Raw genomic sequence first — 19,718 nt, 5'->3', positions numbered from 1 at the left:
AAGCTTTTAGCTTCGATATAGCTGCAGTATACGAACGGCGACGGGCCTAGAGGCGCTCCCGCAGCTCTCCCCACGATCGAAATAGGAGGCAGGTCAAGTCTGAACATTGTCTGCACGTAACGTATACATGTAACGTGTTTTTATTGTATGTCTAGCCTTGAACTCTCTTACGGTATCGACTCAGGCGAGGCCAATCAGAGGTGTTTTCATGTGTCATGCGGTGTGCAGCACCGGCGTACAGCCCAATCCAGCTTATGCGAAGCTCCGAGTAAACACGATTTGCTAGATTTCATGGTCCTAAAGTTTTTGCGGTACGATTTTCTACACATTGTTTATCTGGCACCGGGGCATCAAGCTCTACAAAATAAAGAAATGTAATATAACTCGATCGAAAGGCTGTTAACATGGATAAAATGATAGTGGCTGCGAATATGCAGCCACTATCACGTGACGACGCACGCGACGCGTTAAAAGATTATGCGCACTCTTAGGTCTTGAATGGTACCTGTGCGTGCAAGGGCACCTCGCCTACTCGTCAGAGTTGAAAGCCGAACAACTACTCTTTGCATCAGCATTTTTATTTTCTGCAGTAATACAGCCCTCGATGAGCGGCGTCGACAGCTTGCCGGCGAGATTCGGAAGAACGGGAGAGCCCGTGTGAACTAGGGCCGGCCGTTACGCGGCAGGCATGGCTTTGGCTACAGAATGGAAAATAACACACCTTCATTTTTTAGTCGGCACGTGCTGTTTTTATAATACATCCTCCGTCAAATTCCGCCAGAGCGTTGGTTGCCAAGTGTGATAATCTTAGAAGACGTTTGAACAGAATAAGTTCGATGTGCGTGCACGAAGAAATAGTTAGCTTCATCAATTCGCAGTAGTTGACCGACTGGAACACGCATCTTTTTTTCATATTCCAATTTGATCGTGGGGGTCCAGTTTCGAGTTCGTCGCCGAGCGCTCACTGGGACCAAAACCTTCCGAACATACACGCGATGGCATCAAGTCCTTCCTGTTTATGCTGGCAATACAAAGCGGACGCTTCTCTGCTATCGCAGCTACGGTGTCCACGAAGTCGCCGCGGCTGAACAGGCACTTCACGCTTGCTTTCTAAAGTTATTTTTATAGCCGAATACAGCAGAGTGGTAGCCCGTCGACCTTGAGCCATCTGACATCGCCGATATCCCAGACAGAACACGTTAGAATCGCACTAATTCGCAATGAAACCGCTACATTTCCAAGCTGTCGCTGGGAGAAAACGGAATCCGCACATACCAGTGCGAGGAGGAGAGCGGCGCGGTGCGCTGGTTCGAGGCTAAGTTCCTCCTCGCCGGTAAAACGGTCTCACAGCGCGGCCGCGCGCGCCCTATTTTGAAAGCGATCGGCGATGCGTTGGTCAGACTGCGATCTCGCGCGCGTAGGAGGAAAGCGGGGAGGAAGCGCGCCATCTTCCGTCGCGCGCAAGGCACGGGGGGGGGGGGGGAGGCTTTGTACTTCGGCGGTGGCTGCTTATGGTGCGGCCGCACGCCCTATCTTTAAAGCGATATGCGATGCATGCGACATAGTGTGTCGAGTGTTGATAGCTTTGTGTGACTGTGTTCTCGCCGCTTAGTTCGCGCTGAAGCAAGAGGCAGCACGAAGGTCAGGGTGCTGCCGCGCTTTCACTCCGGCGTTTTGACAGCGGCGTGTGCGGTCATCGAGTGAGATGTGTTTATGTTTGCTTGTGCGCGCGTGTCACCATGCTTGTTAATTTAGTAAGTAAGCGAATGTTTAGATGTCTCTACGACCGATAAAACTGCTATCCTTACTTCGTATTGCTGTCTTCTAATTTGCTAGCGCAATCGATGTTTCGCCTTGCAGGCGAAACAGCGACATTTTTCCTCTTTGTTATTAAAAAATAAAGATTTGCCACTTTTACTGCCGCTTTTTTTCCTAGATTAATATTTATGGTCATGTTAGATGTATGTAAGAAGTAGAAAACATAAAACCGAAATATATTTTCTTCACTGCAACGCACGCGCGGCAAATGTGAAAATACTCCATTGCTGTATACGCTTTTGTACGCAGTGTGCTGCACGATTCATTCCCTGAGCAGTGGTGTCTGCTCAGTAAACACCCTCGCGTCTGGCGATTGGTTTGCACAAGGCTTTACGTTAAGCTTTCGACTGTTTCGTATAACGCTAGTGACGCTTTCTTTTTTACCTAAACTGCAGTATTCAACTTCTTTTACTCCTCCTTCTTTTTCAAGCTACACCCCGAGCAACCAAGCTGCTGTCATGATGGCTGGCATGGTAAGTTTACAGCAACATAGATGAATGGTCAAATTTAGCCGCCCAAAAGTAATTTACCTCCAGCATATTTAACTGACGATGATGATGATGATGATGATGTATGGATTTTTATGGCGCAATTGACGGTCAGGTATGACCAAAGAGCGCCAATATACTTTACTGCGCGTTGAAGCAACTCCTACTGTCATGAAAAATATTGTGATCGACCACCTACACCTAACAGTCCGCATAGTATAGCAAAACAGGTCAATCCACACTGACAGACCAGCCGCGCCTATTGCGCGCTGGTCATGTGGAATTGACAAGCTTGAGTGAATCTCTGAACTTACTCCAAAACATATATTGGTCCACGTGCTATCGAAGCGTGACTGCGTCCCCAAGAAGATTCCAAGTACCACTTTCTTGCTCACATATCTTTGTGGAGAAATGAATGCGTTTGACGTTGTGCTTATTCGTAAGGCAAACTTTCACCAATTCGCTTGAATACGAACTACATTTGATTAGAGGAGCTTCGTGGAGACTGACCCCGACGAGCTATAGCATAGTGCCACTCTTCTATTAACGGGTATTTTTAGCGGACGAGTCCGAAAGCCGTCTGCAATAAATATATAATCAGTGGAGCATATACTCACAGGATCCGGCACAGAAATAGTTTAAAGAATAGAGGCCCTTGGAAAACAGATCTTTACTGACATTTTGGCCATACTGACATATATATATATATATATATATATATATATATATATATATATATATATATATATATATATATATATATATATAATGACTACAAAGGGTGTAATAAAAGTGTAGAGACAGGGGTAGATTGTGCACCGAACACATGTTTATAGTGATTCAATATAACTAAAGCTATATACAGAGGAGCACTTCAAAACAAACAGACACTGCACAGATGTTGAGAGCCCTCAAATGTAATATTTACTAGTTTCTCACATGCTCTTAATTGTAATGGACACCCCATTTTGCACGGTCAGAAATGAAACGTGTAATTCCCTCAATTGTAATGCGCACCTAAATTTTTATGCTTGGAAAAAATTGTGCAGAAACCATCGACAGTGATTTTTAGTATAAGTAAATAGCTGAACGTGCCAGGAAAGCTATTCACTTTATTAGAGGAATTGTGTGCTTGATGGCGTATACTTGTTTCAGTGAGGATATTTCAATAGGGTTTATTGTTTCACAGCATAATTTCGTAGAGAACAAAGCCATTAACCAGCACATTTGTAGTTGTAGTATATGTAGACAGCATCTGCATCTGAAACACCTGTAATATTTGCCGTTCGGCAGCGAACTCACCCTGCAACTCAGTTGCTCGAGCACACGCTTCCTGTGCATCAGTGCCTTTGCATTGGCAGTGAAAGACCGACCACCGACCATTTAAAAGAAAGGGGGGGGGGGGGGGCGAAAAAGTCAGCAAAAGCTATTCGCTTTGAAATGCAAAGTGCAATACCTTAATTAATTGCTTTCTCACAACATTTTTATGGTGAGAGAAAAATAGTAGTGATTTGTTCTCTCGAAAAAAAAGAAAGAAAGCCATTTTAAGCTCTAAGGCCACTGGAGGTGCAACTTGAGTATCACTTATTGCAGTTTTATTATTTGTACACTATTATAATGCACATGTCATTTTTAGTTAACCTTTACAGAAAAATAAGTGCACGTAGAAATTGAGTAAACATGGTAATGTAAGCTGCTTTGCAATATAAATGCAGTCCTACTCACATATGGCCTGAGCTTAAGCCAATATCCTTAATCAGCTATGTCTACATGCAAGCTCTTATGGGCAAGCTGCATGGGAAGCCACCCTCTTTCTACTCTTTCGTGGAAACCACACCCTGTAAATGTTTGCCACCAGTAATACTTTCAGGCTGAAATTAAATGAAAACTGAAAGCAAGAAAGAAGCCCATTGGAAGAGCTATTGCTGTAAACTGGTATGAACAGGTAATGTGGCTTCGCTCCATGTCTGGCTGCTTAGCATTCCATGGATCCCCTATACTCGATATATATATATATATATATATATATAATATAGCAATGAACGACAATGTTATGGGCATCATTAAGGAGTGTGTACTAGAAGTCAGTGGTAACTCCGTCAAACAGAATGCCAGTAAGCTATCGCAGGAGACGAAAGATCTGATCAAGAAACGCCACTGTATGAAAGCCTCTAACCCTACAGCAAGAATAGAACTGGCAGAACTTTCCAAGTTAATCAACAAGCGTAAGACAGCTGACATAAGGAAGTATAATATGGATAGAATTGAACATGCTCTCAGGAACGGAGGAAGCCTAAAAGCAGTGAAGAAGAAACTAGGAATTGGCAGGAATCAGATGTATGCGTTAAGAGACAAAGCCGGCAATATCATTACTAATATGGATGAAATAGTTCAAGTGGTTGACGAATTCTATAGACATTTATACAGTACCAGTGGCACCCACGACGATAATGGAAGAGAGAATAGTCTAGGGGAATGTGAAATCCCACAAGTAACGCCGGAAGAAGTAAAGAAAGCCTTGGGAGCTATGCAAAGGGGGAAGGCAGCTGGGGAGGACCAGGTAACAGCAGATTTGTTGAAGGATGGCAGGCAGACCGTTCTAGAAAAACTGGCCACCCTGTATACGCAATGTCTCATGACCTCGAGCGTACCGGAATCTTGGAAGAACGCTAACATAATCCTAATCCATAAGAAAGGGGACGCCAAAGACTTGAAAAATTATAGACCGATCAGCTTACTGTATGTTGCCTACAAAGTATTTACTAAGGTAATCGCAAATGGAATCAGGAACACCTTAGACTACTGTCAACCAAAGGACCAGGCAGGATTCCGTAAAGGCTACTCAACAATAGACCATATTCACGCTCTCAATCAGGTGATAGAGAAATGTGCGGAATGACTAATCCTTATATATATAGCTTTCATTGATTACGAGAAAGCGTTTGATTCAGTCGAAACCTCAGCAGTCATGGAGGCATTACGGAATCAGGGTGTAGTCGAGCCGTATGTAAAAATACTGAAAGATATTTATAGCGGCTCCACAGCCACCGTAGTCCTCCATAAAGAAAGCAACAAAATCCCAATAAAGAAAGGCGTCAGGCAGGGAGATACGATCTCTCCTATGCTATTCACAGCGTGTTTACAGGAGTTATTCAGAGACCTAGATTGGGAAGACTTGGGGATAAGAGTTGATGAAGAATACCTTAGTAACTTGAGATACGCTGATGATATTGCCTTGCTTAGTAAGTCAGGGGAGCAATTACAAGGCATGCTCACTGACCTGGAGAGGCAAAGCAGAAGGGTGGGTCTAAAAATTAATCTGCAGAAAACTAAAGTAATGTTTAACAGTCTCGGAAGAGAACAGCAGTTTACGATAGGTAGCGAAGCACTGCAAGTGGTAAGGGAATACATCTACTTAGTACTGACCGCGGATCCGGATCATGAGACTGAAATAATCAGAAGAATAAGAATGGGCTGGGGTCCGTTTGGCAGGCATTCTCCGATCATGAACAGCAGGTCGCCATTATCCCTCAAGAGAAAAGTGTATAACAGCTGTGTCTTATCAGTACTCACGTACGGGGCAGAAACCTGAAGGCTTACGAAAAGGGTTCTACTTAAATTGAGGACGACGCAACGAGCTATGAAAAGAAGAATGATGGGTGTAACGTTAAGGGATAAGAAAAGAGCAGATAGGGTGAGGGAACAAACGCGAGTTAATGACATCTTAGTTGAAATCAAGAAAAAGAAATGGGCATGGTCAGCACATGTAATGAGGAGGGAAGATAACCGATGGTCATTAAGGGTTACAAACTGGCTTCCAAGGGAAGGGAAGCGTAGCAGGGGGCGGCAGAAAGTTAGGTGGGCGGATGAGATTAAGTTTGCAGGCACAACATGACCACAATTAGTACATGACCGGGGTAGTTGGAGAAGTATGGGAGAGGCCTTTGCCCTGCAGTGGGCGTAACCAGGCTGACGATATATATATATATATATATATATATATATATATATATATATATATATATATATTATCACATGAAGCCAACTGCTGGTGCCTTGGAACCATGACGAGGTCTACAACATGGCTACAAAACTCGACTCGAAACGCTTAGGACAACTACGAAAAAGAAAAAAAACCAGCATTACGTTAAGACACCTGTAAATAGTATATAGACGATTTTTCACCCGCCTTGGCAGCAGTGAGCCTGCGGCCGCTCCGGTCCCGTGTAACTATCAGTCTGTTATGCTAAACAACAAATCCGAGGACTCCTAAGCACTTATGAATTGTCAATGAGAAAGCATTTATGTCCACTTGAACGGCACTGAGCGGCCCTTCGAGCTTTGCGCTGCGAGTAATGCACCGTAGCGGTACGTGCTGCCGTAGCCAGCAAGCAGCATCAGCAGCCTGCTGTGTAGAGACGACCGAGGAAGAATCAGCAGCCGTCGGTCGGCAGGCGCGTGCAGCCAACAACAAATAGACAGCAGAAGTTCTGTTTACTCCGATCCATGAAGTCACACTACCTGACCCGAAAGTTCTTCTGACAAGGCTGGCGTGATGAATGTGGTGACGTAAAAATCACTGTTGCCTACTCGGGAGTATTGCCTACCCATTAGATTCTGCTGCAGTCGGGCCAGGTAAGATGACGTCATGGATCGGAGTGAAAAGGCCTAGGTGGTGTTGGCGCAACAGAGCCCAGTGGGAGGTGAGAGAGACACGGACCGCGCGCCGGATTTCGAGAGCGAGGGTGACGTGGCGTTGCGGCGGTGCCCTCCTCCCTCACGCAACACATGGCGCGCTATCGCCGCAGCAGGCAACCCCTTTCGCCCACTCTGTTCCGTCAAGGCGCGCTCGTGACGTGGTGTCGCAGCCAATGGAAGTGCGCTTTTAGGTGCCGTTGGGCTGCTACAGACGACAGACGCCGGCTTTTGCGCTCAATGGGCCATTTGACGCTTTCGCATAAAAAAAAACGCTTTTCAAATGAGCTCAACTTAGTGAGGCGTCCTTTTATACATAGCCGATAATATAAAAGCTTGTTAGGCCTCAAGCACAGACGTTTATAATTTTCCCTGTTTTATATAGGGCGAAATTGATTTGTGTATTTGCGATTATTTGCAGATGAAAACTTGCGGGGTTTCGTATTGTCGCACAATTGCGGTCCCCTTGATATTAGTCGCGTTTTCGCGCTCTTTGCAATAGTGTGTCGCCACTGTCTTTCGTGCGCGCTCTATTTTCTGTGGTGCAAGCCGGAACTAGGGTCCCTCTTTGTAAGCAGCAAAACGGTCAGATGGTGTGAGCGAGCGCTTGCAACACTGCAAGAGGACTCCACTGTGTGTGGGTGTGCGCGGGGTTTGACAGGTGTCGCACGACCACCGCAGGGCATATCCCAGCAGAGAAGTCAGCACGCCTACGATGATGACGGCCGACACCGTGGCCGCGCTATCGTCGGAGCAGTCACACCACCCCTCCGTAAGGCACGCCCAATATCCTTGCATGTCTCAATGATGCTGCGGCTGTACAGCATGTAGGCGTTCTTAGTCCAAGCATATTATGTCGCGCGGGAAGGAAGGAAATAAGGGGAAAAAGAAGAAACATTGTTCAATCACGAGTTTAGTCACCGTCGTTTGTGAAACTCCATGGGCAGATCTAACAAATGATGAGGGTCAACATGCATCTAGAACTATGACGAAATTTGCAAACGTTGCAAATTTTCAAGCCAAGAGCACAATACTGGAGGTATATATAGTTTCGCGAAAAAGAATTATCTTTACTTTCCCTATAAAACAAATATGGCAGTTGTAGCCGTCGAAAACCCATATTCAGTGAATTTTCCGAATTCTCTCATTTTGAACATTTTTTAAAAGAAAACTAAAAAAAATGTACAGTGTATGCGTACGTGAATCGTGGCCATTTATGGGAAGACATGCATTGCGCACGAGCAGAACGCTAGAATTTGCTACTGGTGCTTTTTCTGTGCCGATTTGTGCTGAGCAATTCTCGTCGTCGTTGTCGTGTGGAAACGTATACTCTTGAGCAGTATGGTCCGTAGTTTGGAGCGCGAGCATCGCCAGCGAAAAGACAGTGACTTATGGCTTCCTGTTCTCAAGCTAGCAACCTTGCGGCAAGACAGTTCTTAGAGTAACACACTACTTATCTTAGTACCCCAGCTTATTGAACGAAACCAGAGAGCACCGCGTGCGCCATGTCGTAACGCGTTCACAAAAATCAAGGTGCGCGCTGTCAGACACCCACAGTTCTGTTCTGGACGCACATGGCGAATCTAGCGCGGGCCAATTCCGTCGGTTTGCCTATCTGGGTGGCTCTAAAAAACGGTTAAACACTATCTGGCCTCAAAGCTAAAACAAAGTGGAATCAGCTGCGAGGAACTAATTCTACATGTGAGGTCACCAGCCTTAACTGCGACGTGTAAGAACCTGGAACGAAGGGAAATTTGGCTCGCGATCGGCATAATGTCATACCATTTGACAGGCGCATAACAGAAAAAAAATGCTAACATCGCAAAACTGGCTCGGTTAATTTGACGCCGCGCTTTGTCCAGAGGAGCATAAGCTCAACGAGTAGTACGTCTTCCGTACAAGGTGACGAGCCATTGGAAATTACGGTATTCTACTACATTGCAACAACTTCCTCGTTTTCTTTTTCTCCTCCTCTAGGCTTTTCAACAGCAAACGCTGACCGCCGCAGGTGAGAAAACCGGCTCCTTCTTCAGCGCTACAATCTCTTAGCGCTACAATGTTAATTCAATTTTAACACGATTCGACACATCACGTACATAATAATTATATGTTCATAGCTAAAAAAACGGAACATTGAAAAAGAAGTTCGGCCATTTATTTATTAATTAATTTATTTATTTTATTTGTTTTGTTTTTTTCTCCGGGAACACTACGCGTTCCAAGTCTTCCAGCACTTCCGTGAGCGTTACCATTCCAGAGGATGTTCGTATTCACGTTGACTTTATCTCTTCTTTCTTTATGTTATTTTTTTACGGGGTAAGCAAGGATGACGTAAGGAACCATTCAGAATGGGCCATTTTGTGTACAGGTTATCTGAACTGAGGATTCGATCGCAGCTATGCCATTGACTATTCTTGACCAGACCATGCGCTATGTCCTCAGCACATTCTCAAGGAGTATAAACTGGTCGCACGGGGTGAATCCTGCGTGAATCCTTAGGCTGAAGTCTTAAAGTGACTCCTGCTACGCACTCACAATAGCGTGACAGATAATCTGTTGGACTGTTTCATTTCCGCGTCCGCAAAACATCCCACACGCGACTTTTATGCTCTACGCTGTGAGGACGCCGGCTGCATGGCTGCGCCGCTGTGCCGCGGCGACCAGGAAGCAGCAGTTGGTCTGGCGCTTCGGGTTGTCTCTTGAGTGGCGCTTGCACCCTGTGTCGCCTCCAAGAACCTCAGCTGGCCAGTGACTCTGAAGCCGCGGCCCTGAGCGCGCAATCGCAAGAATATTCACGTCAGCTCTCTAAAAGAGATCATTGGAGAATCAAAGGCGCAAATGGCGAACTCCCGCGGGAAGAATAACGTATAGCTAGATTTTTTATTGCAAACAAGGTACGTCCTTTGTAGCGGCCACACCAGCTCTATTCCATAAAGCTCAGTTTAGAATTGGGAAGCCTTCGCATCGGCCTAGTGTGGCACTATATATGGTGTAAGTACTCCCGCATGCTCGAACTGTCGCGACTTGAGCAGATAAAACGTATGCTGACGCACACGTGGCAGACTTTGGTAGAGGATTCTGCTGGGATGGATGGATGGATGGACGGACGGACGGACGGACGGACGGACGGACGGGTGGACGGATGGGTGGACGGATGGGTGGACGGATGGGTGGATGGATGGATGGATGGATGGATGGATGGATGGATGGATGGATGGATGGATGGATGGATGGGTGGATGGATGGGTGGGTGGATGGATGGATGGGTGGGTGGATAGATGGATGGGTGGGTGGGGCGAAAAACTTTACTGCGAGTCCCGAGATACGCGACTATGGCGCAGCGGGTCGCTCCCACGTTCTGCTGGGACGTTTGAGGACACATACCGCTTGAGCGTTCTTGCCTTCCAAATGTTTGCTCTTTGTTGAACTTGCGTGGCACCGCGCACTCAGCGACTGGCGTACGTGCACCGCGCAGCAAAGGCTTGCACCCGCCGTGGTTTATCAGTGGCTATGGTGTTGGGCTGCTGAGCACGAGGTCGCGGGATCGAATCCCGGCCACGGCGGCCGCATTTCGATGGGGGCGAAATGCGAAAGCACCCGTGGTGCTTAAATTTAGGTGCACGTTAAAGAACCCCAGGTGGTCGAAATTTCCGGAGTCCTCCACTACGGCGTGCCTCATAATGAGAAAGTAGTTTTCGCACGTAAAACCCCATAATTTAATTTTTTAAGGTCTTGCGCTTTGCACACAGTCGTGGTCGAGAAATGGATTGCGTGCAGAGAGAGAGGGAGAGAATCAACTTTTGAACTGAGCCTTTAGTGACGGTTTGTGCGCGCTGGCACCAGATGGGGTGGAACCTTATTCTCAGGTCCCATATGCGTCCAGCAGTTCCTGGCCCCTAGCCGCCAGCGCGAGCTGGGTCGGTAGGTCGGGGCTGGACAACAAGGTCTCCCATCGCTCGGGGGGGTTGGGGCTAGGGAGGGTGGGGGGTAGGGATGGTGGGGGGTTCTTGAGCTTAGTGCACTCTGCAAGGATGTGTGCTAGAGTGCCTTTTGACCGTCTGCAAAAACGGCATAAAGTGTCATGCTCTGGGAACATCTTGTGCAAGAGCACGGGATGCGCTAGCGACCCCGCTTGCGTGCGTCGCAAGATCGTTTGCTGCTGTCGGCTGAGTTGCGGATGCGGACGGGGAAGCCTACATCTGCCGCTTCTGTACATTTGCGTGATTTCTTTGTAGCTTGTCACGGGGTGCGGTAGCTCTGGCTCGTCCTCGGCCCGGATTGACAGTTCTCGGGCATAGTGGTCGGCGAGTGCGTTGCCTTCCACTTGCGAGTGAGCCGGGACTCACAGGAGCTCAACGGCCCGTCCCGGTGATTTGCATTTGGTGAGGATCGCTAGTGCCGCGGGAGAGATGTTCCCCTTGCGGTAGCTTGCGTAGGCGGTCTGGGAGTCTGTGACCACGGTCCTCACTCCCGGTTGTGCGAGTACGAGGGCCACGGCCACTTCTTCTGCTTCGGCTGTATTCGTCGTCCGTATCGACGCGCCTGTGACCAGTTTATCGATGGTGGTGACGACCGCCGTTGCTCTGGTTCCGTGCTTGGGAAGCGAGGCGTCCGCGTAGAGAACCTCTGGGTCCTTTTCCAGCTGTCGAGCCATTGCCTTGGCCCGCGCAGAGCGTCTCTCGTCGTTCCTCCCCGGCTGCATGTTCCGGGGGAGAGGCTTGGTCTTAATAATGTCTCTCCACGTTGTGGGGAGCGGCTCCGTTGTCGGTTGCTGTTCAATTTGCCATCCTATCTTGCGTAGGACGGCCCGACCGTGCTCTGTCCGGCTCAGCCTTACTCTCTGGTGGGATAGGTGTGCCTCCACCAGCTCTTCCACCGTGTTGTGGGCACCCATTTCCAGCAGCTTCTGCGTTGACGAGTAGACTGGGATGCCCATCGCGAGTTTCACTGCTTTCCTTATCGTCGTGTTCAGCGTCTCGCGGTTCACCTTCGCAAGCTGGAGGTACGGGGCGGAGTACGTTACGCGTGATACGACGAATGCCTGCACCAGGCGCAGTGCGTCTTCTTCTTTGATTCCTCTGTTCCGGTTGGTGACTCTCCGGATCATGCTCAGGACTTGCTCTGATGTGGTCTTGATTTTGTTGACGGCTGCGTGCGCTTTGCCGTCGCTGCGCAACAGAAGGCCCAGTATCCGGATCTGCTGCGTTGGTTTGATCACTGTGCCGTCGATGGTGATGATTATTTTTGGCGGCGGCTCTTTCTTCGGTCTTCCGGGCTGTACCATGAGCAGCTCAGATTTCTGTGGAGCGCAGCTCAGGCCGCAGGTCGTGGCATACTCGTGGACGGTCGTTGCCGCTCTCTGCAGGGCTTCCTCCGCCCAGGCGTCGGACCCCGCGCGGTTCGTCCACACCGTTATATCGTCGGCATAGAACGCGTGGTCCACGCCCTCGATCTGATTGAGTAGTTCGGGCAGGGGCAGGAGTGCTAGGTTGAAAAGCAGAGGCGACAGGACAGACCCCTGTGGGGTACCCCTGTCTCCGAGCTCCACAGGCTCTGACCGCTCATTTCCTATCCGGATAGTTGCTGTTCTATTGGTTAGGAAATCTTTAATATAGCCGTAGGTCTTGCGGCCACAACCCGTCTTGCGCAGGTTCTCGAGCATGCTGGCGTGGGACACGTTGTCGAAGGCCCCTTTCAGGTCCAAAGCCAGTATACCCCGGGGCGCGTGCCTCGTTGCTCTTTTAATCACTAATTCGTGTAATTGGATCAGGACGTCTTGGGTGCTCAGGTGCTGGCGGAATCCATGCATGGTCGCTGGCATCTGATTTGTCTCGTCCAGGTGTGCTTGAAGTCTTCTGAGAACCATGCGTTCCATGACCTTGCCCACACAGGACGTGAGCGAGATAGGGCGCATGTTCTCGATCGTCAGAGGTTTGCCGGGTTTAGGTATGAACCGTACCTCGGCCTCTTTCCATTCTGCGGGCAACTTCGAGCTTTCCCAGGTTCTGTTGATGTGACCCAGGAGCCCGTGTGCCGCCGCATCACTCATGTTATTGAGCAGCTTGTATGTAATGGCGTCCGTTCCGGGTGCGCTCGTCTTATTACTCTCGTCTATGGCTGTTAATAACTCCGTGATGGTGAACGGTTCATCCAATGCCGGATTTTCCGGTCCCCCGTACTCCTCCGGTATCGGAAATCACCCTCTCTCCGTCTTGAGGTAGATCGCATTGAGGTCTTCAATGAGCCTTTGGCCGTTGCCATCGTAAGCGTTCAGAACTTTGGTGAGGTTGCGGTTGGTTGCGGTCTTGCTGCTCAACGGGTCGATCAGGTGTCTGAGCAGGCACCAGGTCTTGCGCGCCGAGAGCTTTCCCTGCAGCCCGTCGCACGTACTCATCCCGTTCTCTCGGCACAGCTTGGTTGCGTATTCAGTGATCTGTTTGTTGAGGAGCGCGATGCGTTTGACGAGCTTCTTGTTTCGTCGTTGACGCTTCCATCTTCGCGTGAGCGAGTGCCGCGCCTCCCACATGTGTGCTAGTTTGGCGTCGACGAAGGGCGTCTGCATCGTTGTTACAACTTCTTGAGTAAATTTGTCGAGCGCGATCTTTTGTTCTCGCGCCCATTCTGCGTACGTTTGATGTCTGCCCTCCTCCTCGTTTTCTCCGGAGGTCTCGTTTTCTTCGTCCGCGTGCTTGCGCATTCGGTCCCAGTCGGTGATCCGGGCTTTGCCGAGGGCTGCCCGGTACCTTGGTCCCTTGATCGTTACACTTATGATGCTGTGGTCGGAGCCCAGGTCTACGTCTTCGTTCCGCCAGGCCACTTCTAGGGAGCCCGCCATCCACGACAGGTCCGGGGTGGTGTCCCTGTTGACGCTGTTTCCCTTTCGGGTGACGACGCCCGGTTCATTAAGGAGCGCCATTCCTTGGTCCTCCATTGCCTGTGCAAGAGCCTTGCCTCGTTTAGATTGGTATTTGTAACCCCATGTAGTGTGAGGGGCGTTGAAGTCGCCTAGGACCAGGAGCGGCCTGTTCCCCGCCAACCTCTTCGCCTGGCTTACTGTTGTTTTGAAGTCGTACTGCCTTTGTGACGATCTGCAGTATGCGCTCATTACAAACAGGTTTCCGGCACTGCCAATAGTCCTTGTGTGAACCTCGACCAGCGTGTGTTCGCAGCCCTTTTGCGCCGTGAGGTGCTGGGTGGCTGCTATGTTGGTACGCACCAGTAACGCCGTCCCGCCTTCCGTCGGATCCGTGTAGGTCACGTAACCCGGGAGTCTGGGTCTGCCGTGTGTCTCCTGTAACGCGATCAGATCCGGTTTCTGGTCGAGCCCATCTATGTGAAGTTGTAACTCGGCTTCCTTGGTGCGGATGCCCCTGCAATTCCATTGGTAAATGATCATTGTTTCCCCCCCGCGGATTTGCTTTCTACTGTTCGGCGTCTGCGCCATCTTCCTTTAACGTTTTGATGCGACCGCGCCTGTACGCGATCGATTCCTTGACTTTATTGGCGCGTTCATTCCTTAGCGCTGCGAACTTGTTCTTCACGGTTATTGTCGCTGTCTTCGCCGCCAGTCGTTCGTGCTTGACTGACAGGATCTTTATTTGACCCTCGAAGGCCTCTAACCTGGTATTCATATTGCCGAGATTCTCGTTAATTTGATTGATGGCTGCGAGTATCGCTGCCAGTTTGCCCTCCTGCGGCGGTTGCTGTTGTTGATGTGACGTCTGCGGTGCCGCTGCTGCCGTCTTGCAGTCAGCGGTGGTTTCAGCGTCCATCTCTTCTTGAACATTCAATGCTCGTTGCATGGGCTGCGCATCTCCTCTCCGCTCTTGGCGGGGTGAGAGGGGGTCCCTCCGCGGCACCTTGCGTTTCTCGTTGGCGTTCTCGGGCACCGTGCTCGTTTTGGTTATTTTAGTTGCTGAGTTGCCGCTAACTAGCGCATCTATTTTACTCATGAGTGCTCTGATCTGCACATTCTGTTCCTGAATCTGGGCGTTTTGCCTTTCGATTAGTCTTTTAAGTTCTGTACTTTCGCCGCACTCTTGGCGTGTTGCGGAGTTTTGGTTAGAGGGGGGAGGTGGGGTAGGGTTGAGGGGTGGGAACTCTCTGTCGTTCCCTAGAGCGACGGAAGACCTGTTGGTCCAGCCCACCTTTTTCTCGGCGAGTATCCCTCGTTGGTTGGACTCGACCCGGGTTCTTAATCTCGTCCGGGACCTCGAACGGGACCCCCGGCGTCTTGCGCTCGAGCTGCGACTGCCTCCTTTCCCCATCGTCTCCCAGCGGCGGCCGTCCTTGGAGCCGGCCGATGGCGCCTGGTCGGCCCTGTTCGGGCCATCCCGGGAACGGGATCTCGATCGTTGGGGGCTTTGGTGACTGCCCTTGCGTGGCGGCGTTCTCGAACGGCTCCGCGAAGAGGTGCTGCGTTGGGGTCGGCCTGCAGGAGCTCTTTCTTGGTTGCTGTCGTCGATGGCCCGGCGCCGCTCCCAGCGCCGGCGCCGCACCACGTACGGCGTCTTAAATTTTGCCTTACAGGCCCGGTCAGCGGTGAGATGCTTGCCGCCGCACAGGCCGCACTTGGGCACGCACGCATGCTGTTTGTCCGGGTTGGCGATGCCGCACCCCCGGCAGATGCGATTTTGGGGATTGGGGCACACGTCCATTCGGTGTCCGACGCGGCCGCACTGGTGGCAGACGTCGATCTGCTTGCGGTGCAGTGAACATTCAACGAGCAGGTTCCCGTAACGCACGTAATTGGGTACCTTGGGTCCCTCGAAGGCGATCACCACGGATCTGGTCTTGCCAATCCGTTTCGCCTGCAACGCCGTCGGGTTGTGCTTGTGCACCACTAGGTCTTGAATTTCTTGGGCGGTGTCCTCTAGCGGGATGCCCCGTATCACTCCTTTATCTGTTCCGTGAGGCGCCGATTCGTAAGTGCTCACCTCGTGGGCCGTTCCTCGAATGTCGATGCGTTTCACCATGGCGTACTTGTCGGCGTGCTCCCTCTTCGAGGTACTCACGACGATTATGTTCTGTTGATGGTTTGGACAAATAATATCTTCTCTTGCTGCAATTGCATCGACTTGGGCCGCCCCAGTAATGGCTCGGCTGATTTCGACCCGGGCCACATCTCTCACTTGAAGCCCGCCGCGTGGCCGCATTACAATCTTCACGTCTTCGCGCGGGAGGTCTGGCATTCTCGCGCCCTTGAGCAGCTTGCCCTTGTTTACCCGCGTCATCCTGTGACGAAGGCTCTTGTCGGTGGTGCCATAGATGTCATCGCCACGTCTGTTGCTGACGTCAACTGTGGATTCGGCGCCATCTTGGCTTGCGTGGCTCCTTTGCTTCAACTTCTCGCCGGCGGTTTTCCACCCCTCGGCTCTCGTGAGCTGATCCGGCGAAATTTCTTCGCCATCGACTTCAATTCTCATAGCGGTCGACATATTGGGTCCCTGTCTGCTTGCCAAATTAGCAATTGGTCGGTAATTGGCTGCGGCTCGATGCGGCCTGAGAGTAGGCCTTCCGCTTCCCTCGGCCGAAGCCGAGGCCGGTGGGCGCTCTTCGTGGGTCACAAAATCGGCTCTAATTACCGAAGAAATGGACGCCTACCTCGGAATTGGGTATCCCGGTGGTCCACGTAGGTTCATACATCCGGTCGATGCGCTTTCATGAAGATCCGAGTTGAATAATCGGCGCAATTAGTGAAAATTCAGAGAGCTGACGTGGAACACGTTCATTCAGCAACGCAATGGCTCATACCCTCCTTGCGTGCAGACAGTCCTACAGTCCTCAGATTGTAGGATTGCGTGCAGACAGTCCTACAATCTGAGAGACAGCTGGCCTCAGTCACTTAACAAAGACAACGAACCGTTGCTGTCTTAGTGGCGCATAGCATCTGCGACACGTCGGCCAAGAATTGAGCAGCGTATGTAGAATTTGTACCAGAAGCTTAAGAAAAGAAATACAACGAAAAAGTAAGCAGTAAACAATAGGAAAAAAAGTGAAAATGCGGGAAAATCAGTAATTGAGCAATGCCAGACAGGCATTAGGAAAACAACTGGCGCTTTAGAAAATGAGATAGAGAATATACGATTAAAATGACAAAAAAAACTGACATTTAGGGAAACATGGATAGACAAGCGTTCTACCGTACTATCTGTTTCGTGGTCGTCAAATAATGGGCGGCCAGGGCAGCTGTTCTTTTCTTGTTTCCTCTGTTTTTTTAATAATGTGATAAGAAACTTATACGGGCTAGGAAAATGCCATGCCAGATTGACACATCGATAGTGGTAGGTGGAGTATCCACCTGTTCGTGTCAAGATCAAAGCCTCCATGTGCGACAGCTCTCTGCTGACCTCCAACATCGGGTACGTCTTTAAAAGTCGTGTTGACTAATGTTTCTTCTTTTTCTTTGTGACGTTGAGGCGTTGGACAGGTCCGCACTACCCTTTCACGTGACGCTCAATTGCGTTTCCCTTTGCTCCGTTGTCTCACTCACACCTCTTATTTTATGCTTTTCTATGACCCTGCAGCAGACGGTTAAAAGAAGGTGATCGTTTAGTCAGCACTGGCTGTATACAATAAAGCAGTGGTGTGCGAATATTCGAATAGCCAATCGAATAGTGTCCTATATCCGAATCGAATATGCACTATTCGTGAATGCGAATATCTTTCGAATAGTTAGTGAATATTTCTAAACGTGAACTGCACCCAAATAAAACATAAAACTGGAGCAAAGGTATGGTAAGTTTTCACGTCCGCAGGAATATTGTAGACATAAAACATGAGAGCTTGTGTAGTGGAGCAGGCCGCGTCACTTAGGTAGCCATACTTTGCGGGCTGCGCAGCGATCATTCGCACTACCTGATGTAAGATTTGGAGTCGGGCTGGTAGGACGATCGGAGGAACTTGGGGCGACAGGACTAGGCGAGCAGGATTTATTTGCAGTATTTACATTTGAACATGGGATACATTTACACAGTCTAGCGTGACTCCCAAATGGAGCCCGCAAGACGAAGCATACAGCAGACGAGCACACTCTAACCGCCGACAACAGCTGGTTTTATCCACTTCGTGTTCCCTAGATCCCTAAGTGAGGCAAAACGTTCGACGTCATCGTAAACCAGCCGCCTCTCTGCGGGACGCTTTACAAACACACACACGCACACACAGGTTTCAGTACCCCCTCCGCGAGCAGACGACCTTTGCAGCGCAGTCATCATGGTGTTTATTGTCCTGCGTCCCCGTAGCCAGGTGGTCACGCCCAACCCCAGCCGGCGCCTCTAAATTCCAGAGCGCACCTCGCACAGTGGCTTCCGCCGCGGTCCATTGTCTGGTGTCTCGAATAGCGCATGGTTGGTTAGTGCTGTCCTCGCTGATTCTCTGAAGGGCGCCCCCACCGCGGGTAGATCGAAAGACGTGCAGCGGGCTGAAATAACTTGCACGTTGCCACCTTGGCAGGCCATTCTTAACACCGAATAGCCCTGTACATGCGAAGAAACTACTTGTCTGCTCCTAATGCTTCATTTGTGCTCTTAATAAACAGCGCTTCGTAGCGTACTATGTAATGACAGAAACTTGTTAACCTTGATAAACTTGCGAACATGTTTTTATATTAATTGTGATAACGGCTATTCATTATTCAAAAATTATTTTAGAAAGTATTCGATAATCGATTCGCTTCTGGCATCATTCGATTCTTTTCGATTCGGTCTCAAAAATCACTATTTGCACATCCCTACAATAAAGCAGCGATTTTATTACAAAAGTGTAACGTGTGATCTATACTCGAGCCCCTCTGGTGCCTACAGGTCGATTCAAGACTCTGAGTCGTCAATGAGCAGCTGCTTCCGGACACCGAGCACCGATTCTTTGTCACGGTGAGTGTACGTACGCGGAGCACGGATCAAGAGACTGAATTTTTTTTCCGTATTTCAGATATAACACGAGCATTCCTGCAATCGCACCACACGAAATTGGCGGCAGTATGTACTTTATATCCACTCTTAGCAGCACAATGCTTGTCTAAAGATATTCCGTTTGTTCACAGATTCGAAGAGCTCTTTTAACCCATCGATAAGGGTGAGTAATGTGCTCTTTCACCATTTCCTCTAAAAAGGCAGGTGTGCAACACAGTGATTTTAACTCGTATTCCATGCCCCAAATGATTCGCACAACCACAAATAACTGGCTTACCACTCAAAGATCCCAGCAGCCACGTTCTTGACAATGCTGAGGCTTTATAGCCTCCGCTGCTTTCTTGTACGGAACTCGCAGTTGAATATTACGTTATGCTTCTCTTTGAGCATAACTTGCGTGGATACAGTTATCAAATCGAATGCTTTATTGCACCATCAACTCAGCACCAAAAACGGCTGTTGAATAAAGTTTGTTCGGTTCTTAAGTGAGCCACTCGGCCAAAGAGCCAGACTGAGTACGACCATTCCAGATTTAAGACGAAATTCGCTCTGTTCGTCACACTCTTCTATCAAATGTGCCATTTAACGTCACGACGCGGAAAGCTCCCAATTTCTCGCGACATTCCTCGCGCGCGCGCGGGGGTATCTGCGTGCATCATTGCAAGTTTTCTCGATTACATTATTTACCATTACTTTGTTTGTTTCTCCCTTGAAATCTGCTTCCGCTTTTATTATGTACTAAAAGCACTTTGCATATGTTTGCCTAGGAAAAAGCTGCTGTTTTCAATCGAGTCTCGCTGGTACT

At 49.4% G+C, this 19,718-nt stretch overlaps 1 protein-coding gene across 2 annotated transcripts in view; it reads left to right on the top strand.

The window, feature by feature from the left end:
* Positions 1–19,718, top strand: part of nenya — a 92,413-nt gene that overhangs the window by 50,638 nt on the left and 22,057 nt on the right. Inside the window, exons 9-14 of one of the 2 annotated variants that reach the window (XR_007602238.3) lie at positions 2,249–2,291; positions 7,683–7,773; positions 8,979–9,009; positions 18,806–18,874; positions 18,933–18,979; positions 19,026–19,076. Coding sequence is in view for 1 of the 2 variants with exons in the window: in XM_050192376.2 (XP_050048333.1) it covers positions 2,249–2,291; positions 7,683–7,773; positions 8,979–9,009; positions 18,806–18,874; positions 18,933–18,979; positions 19,045–19,076 (313 nt within the window). In the remaining variant the exon portion in view is untranslated. The remainder of the gene's footprint in view (positions 1–2,248; positions 2,292–7,682; positions 7,774–8,978; positions 9,010–18,805; positions 18,875–18,932; positions 18,980–19,025; positions 19,077–19,718) is intronic. The other variant, XM_050192376.2, reaches the window with a different exon arrangement.

Source organism: Dermacentor andersoni, chromosome 1, assembly GCF_023375885.2.
Source record: "Dermacentor andersoni chromosome 1, qqDerAnde1_hic_scaffold, whole genome shotgun sequence".
In the NCBI taxonomy this organism is placed as follows: Eukaryota; Metazoa; Arthropoda; class Arachnida; order Ixodida; family Ixodidae; genus Dermacentor; species Dermacentor andersoni.
Note: the sequence above shows the minus strand (reverse complement) of the source record. Positions and strands in the feature narration are given on the sequence as shown.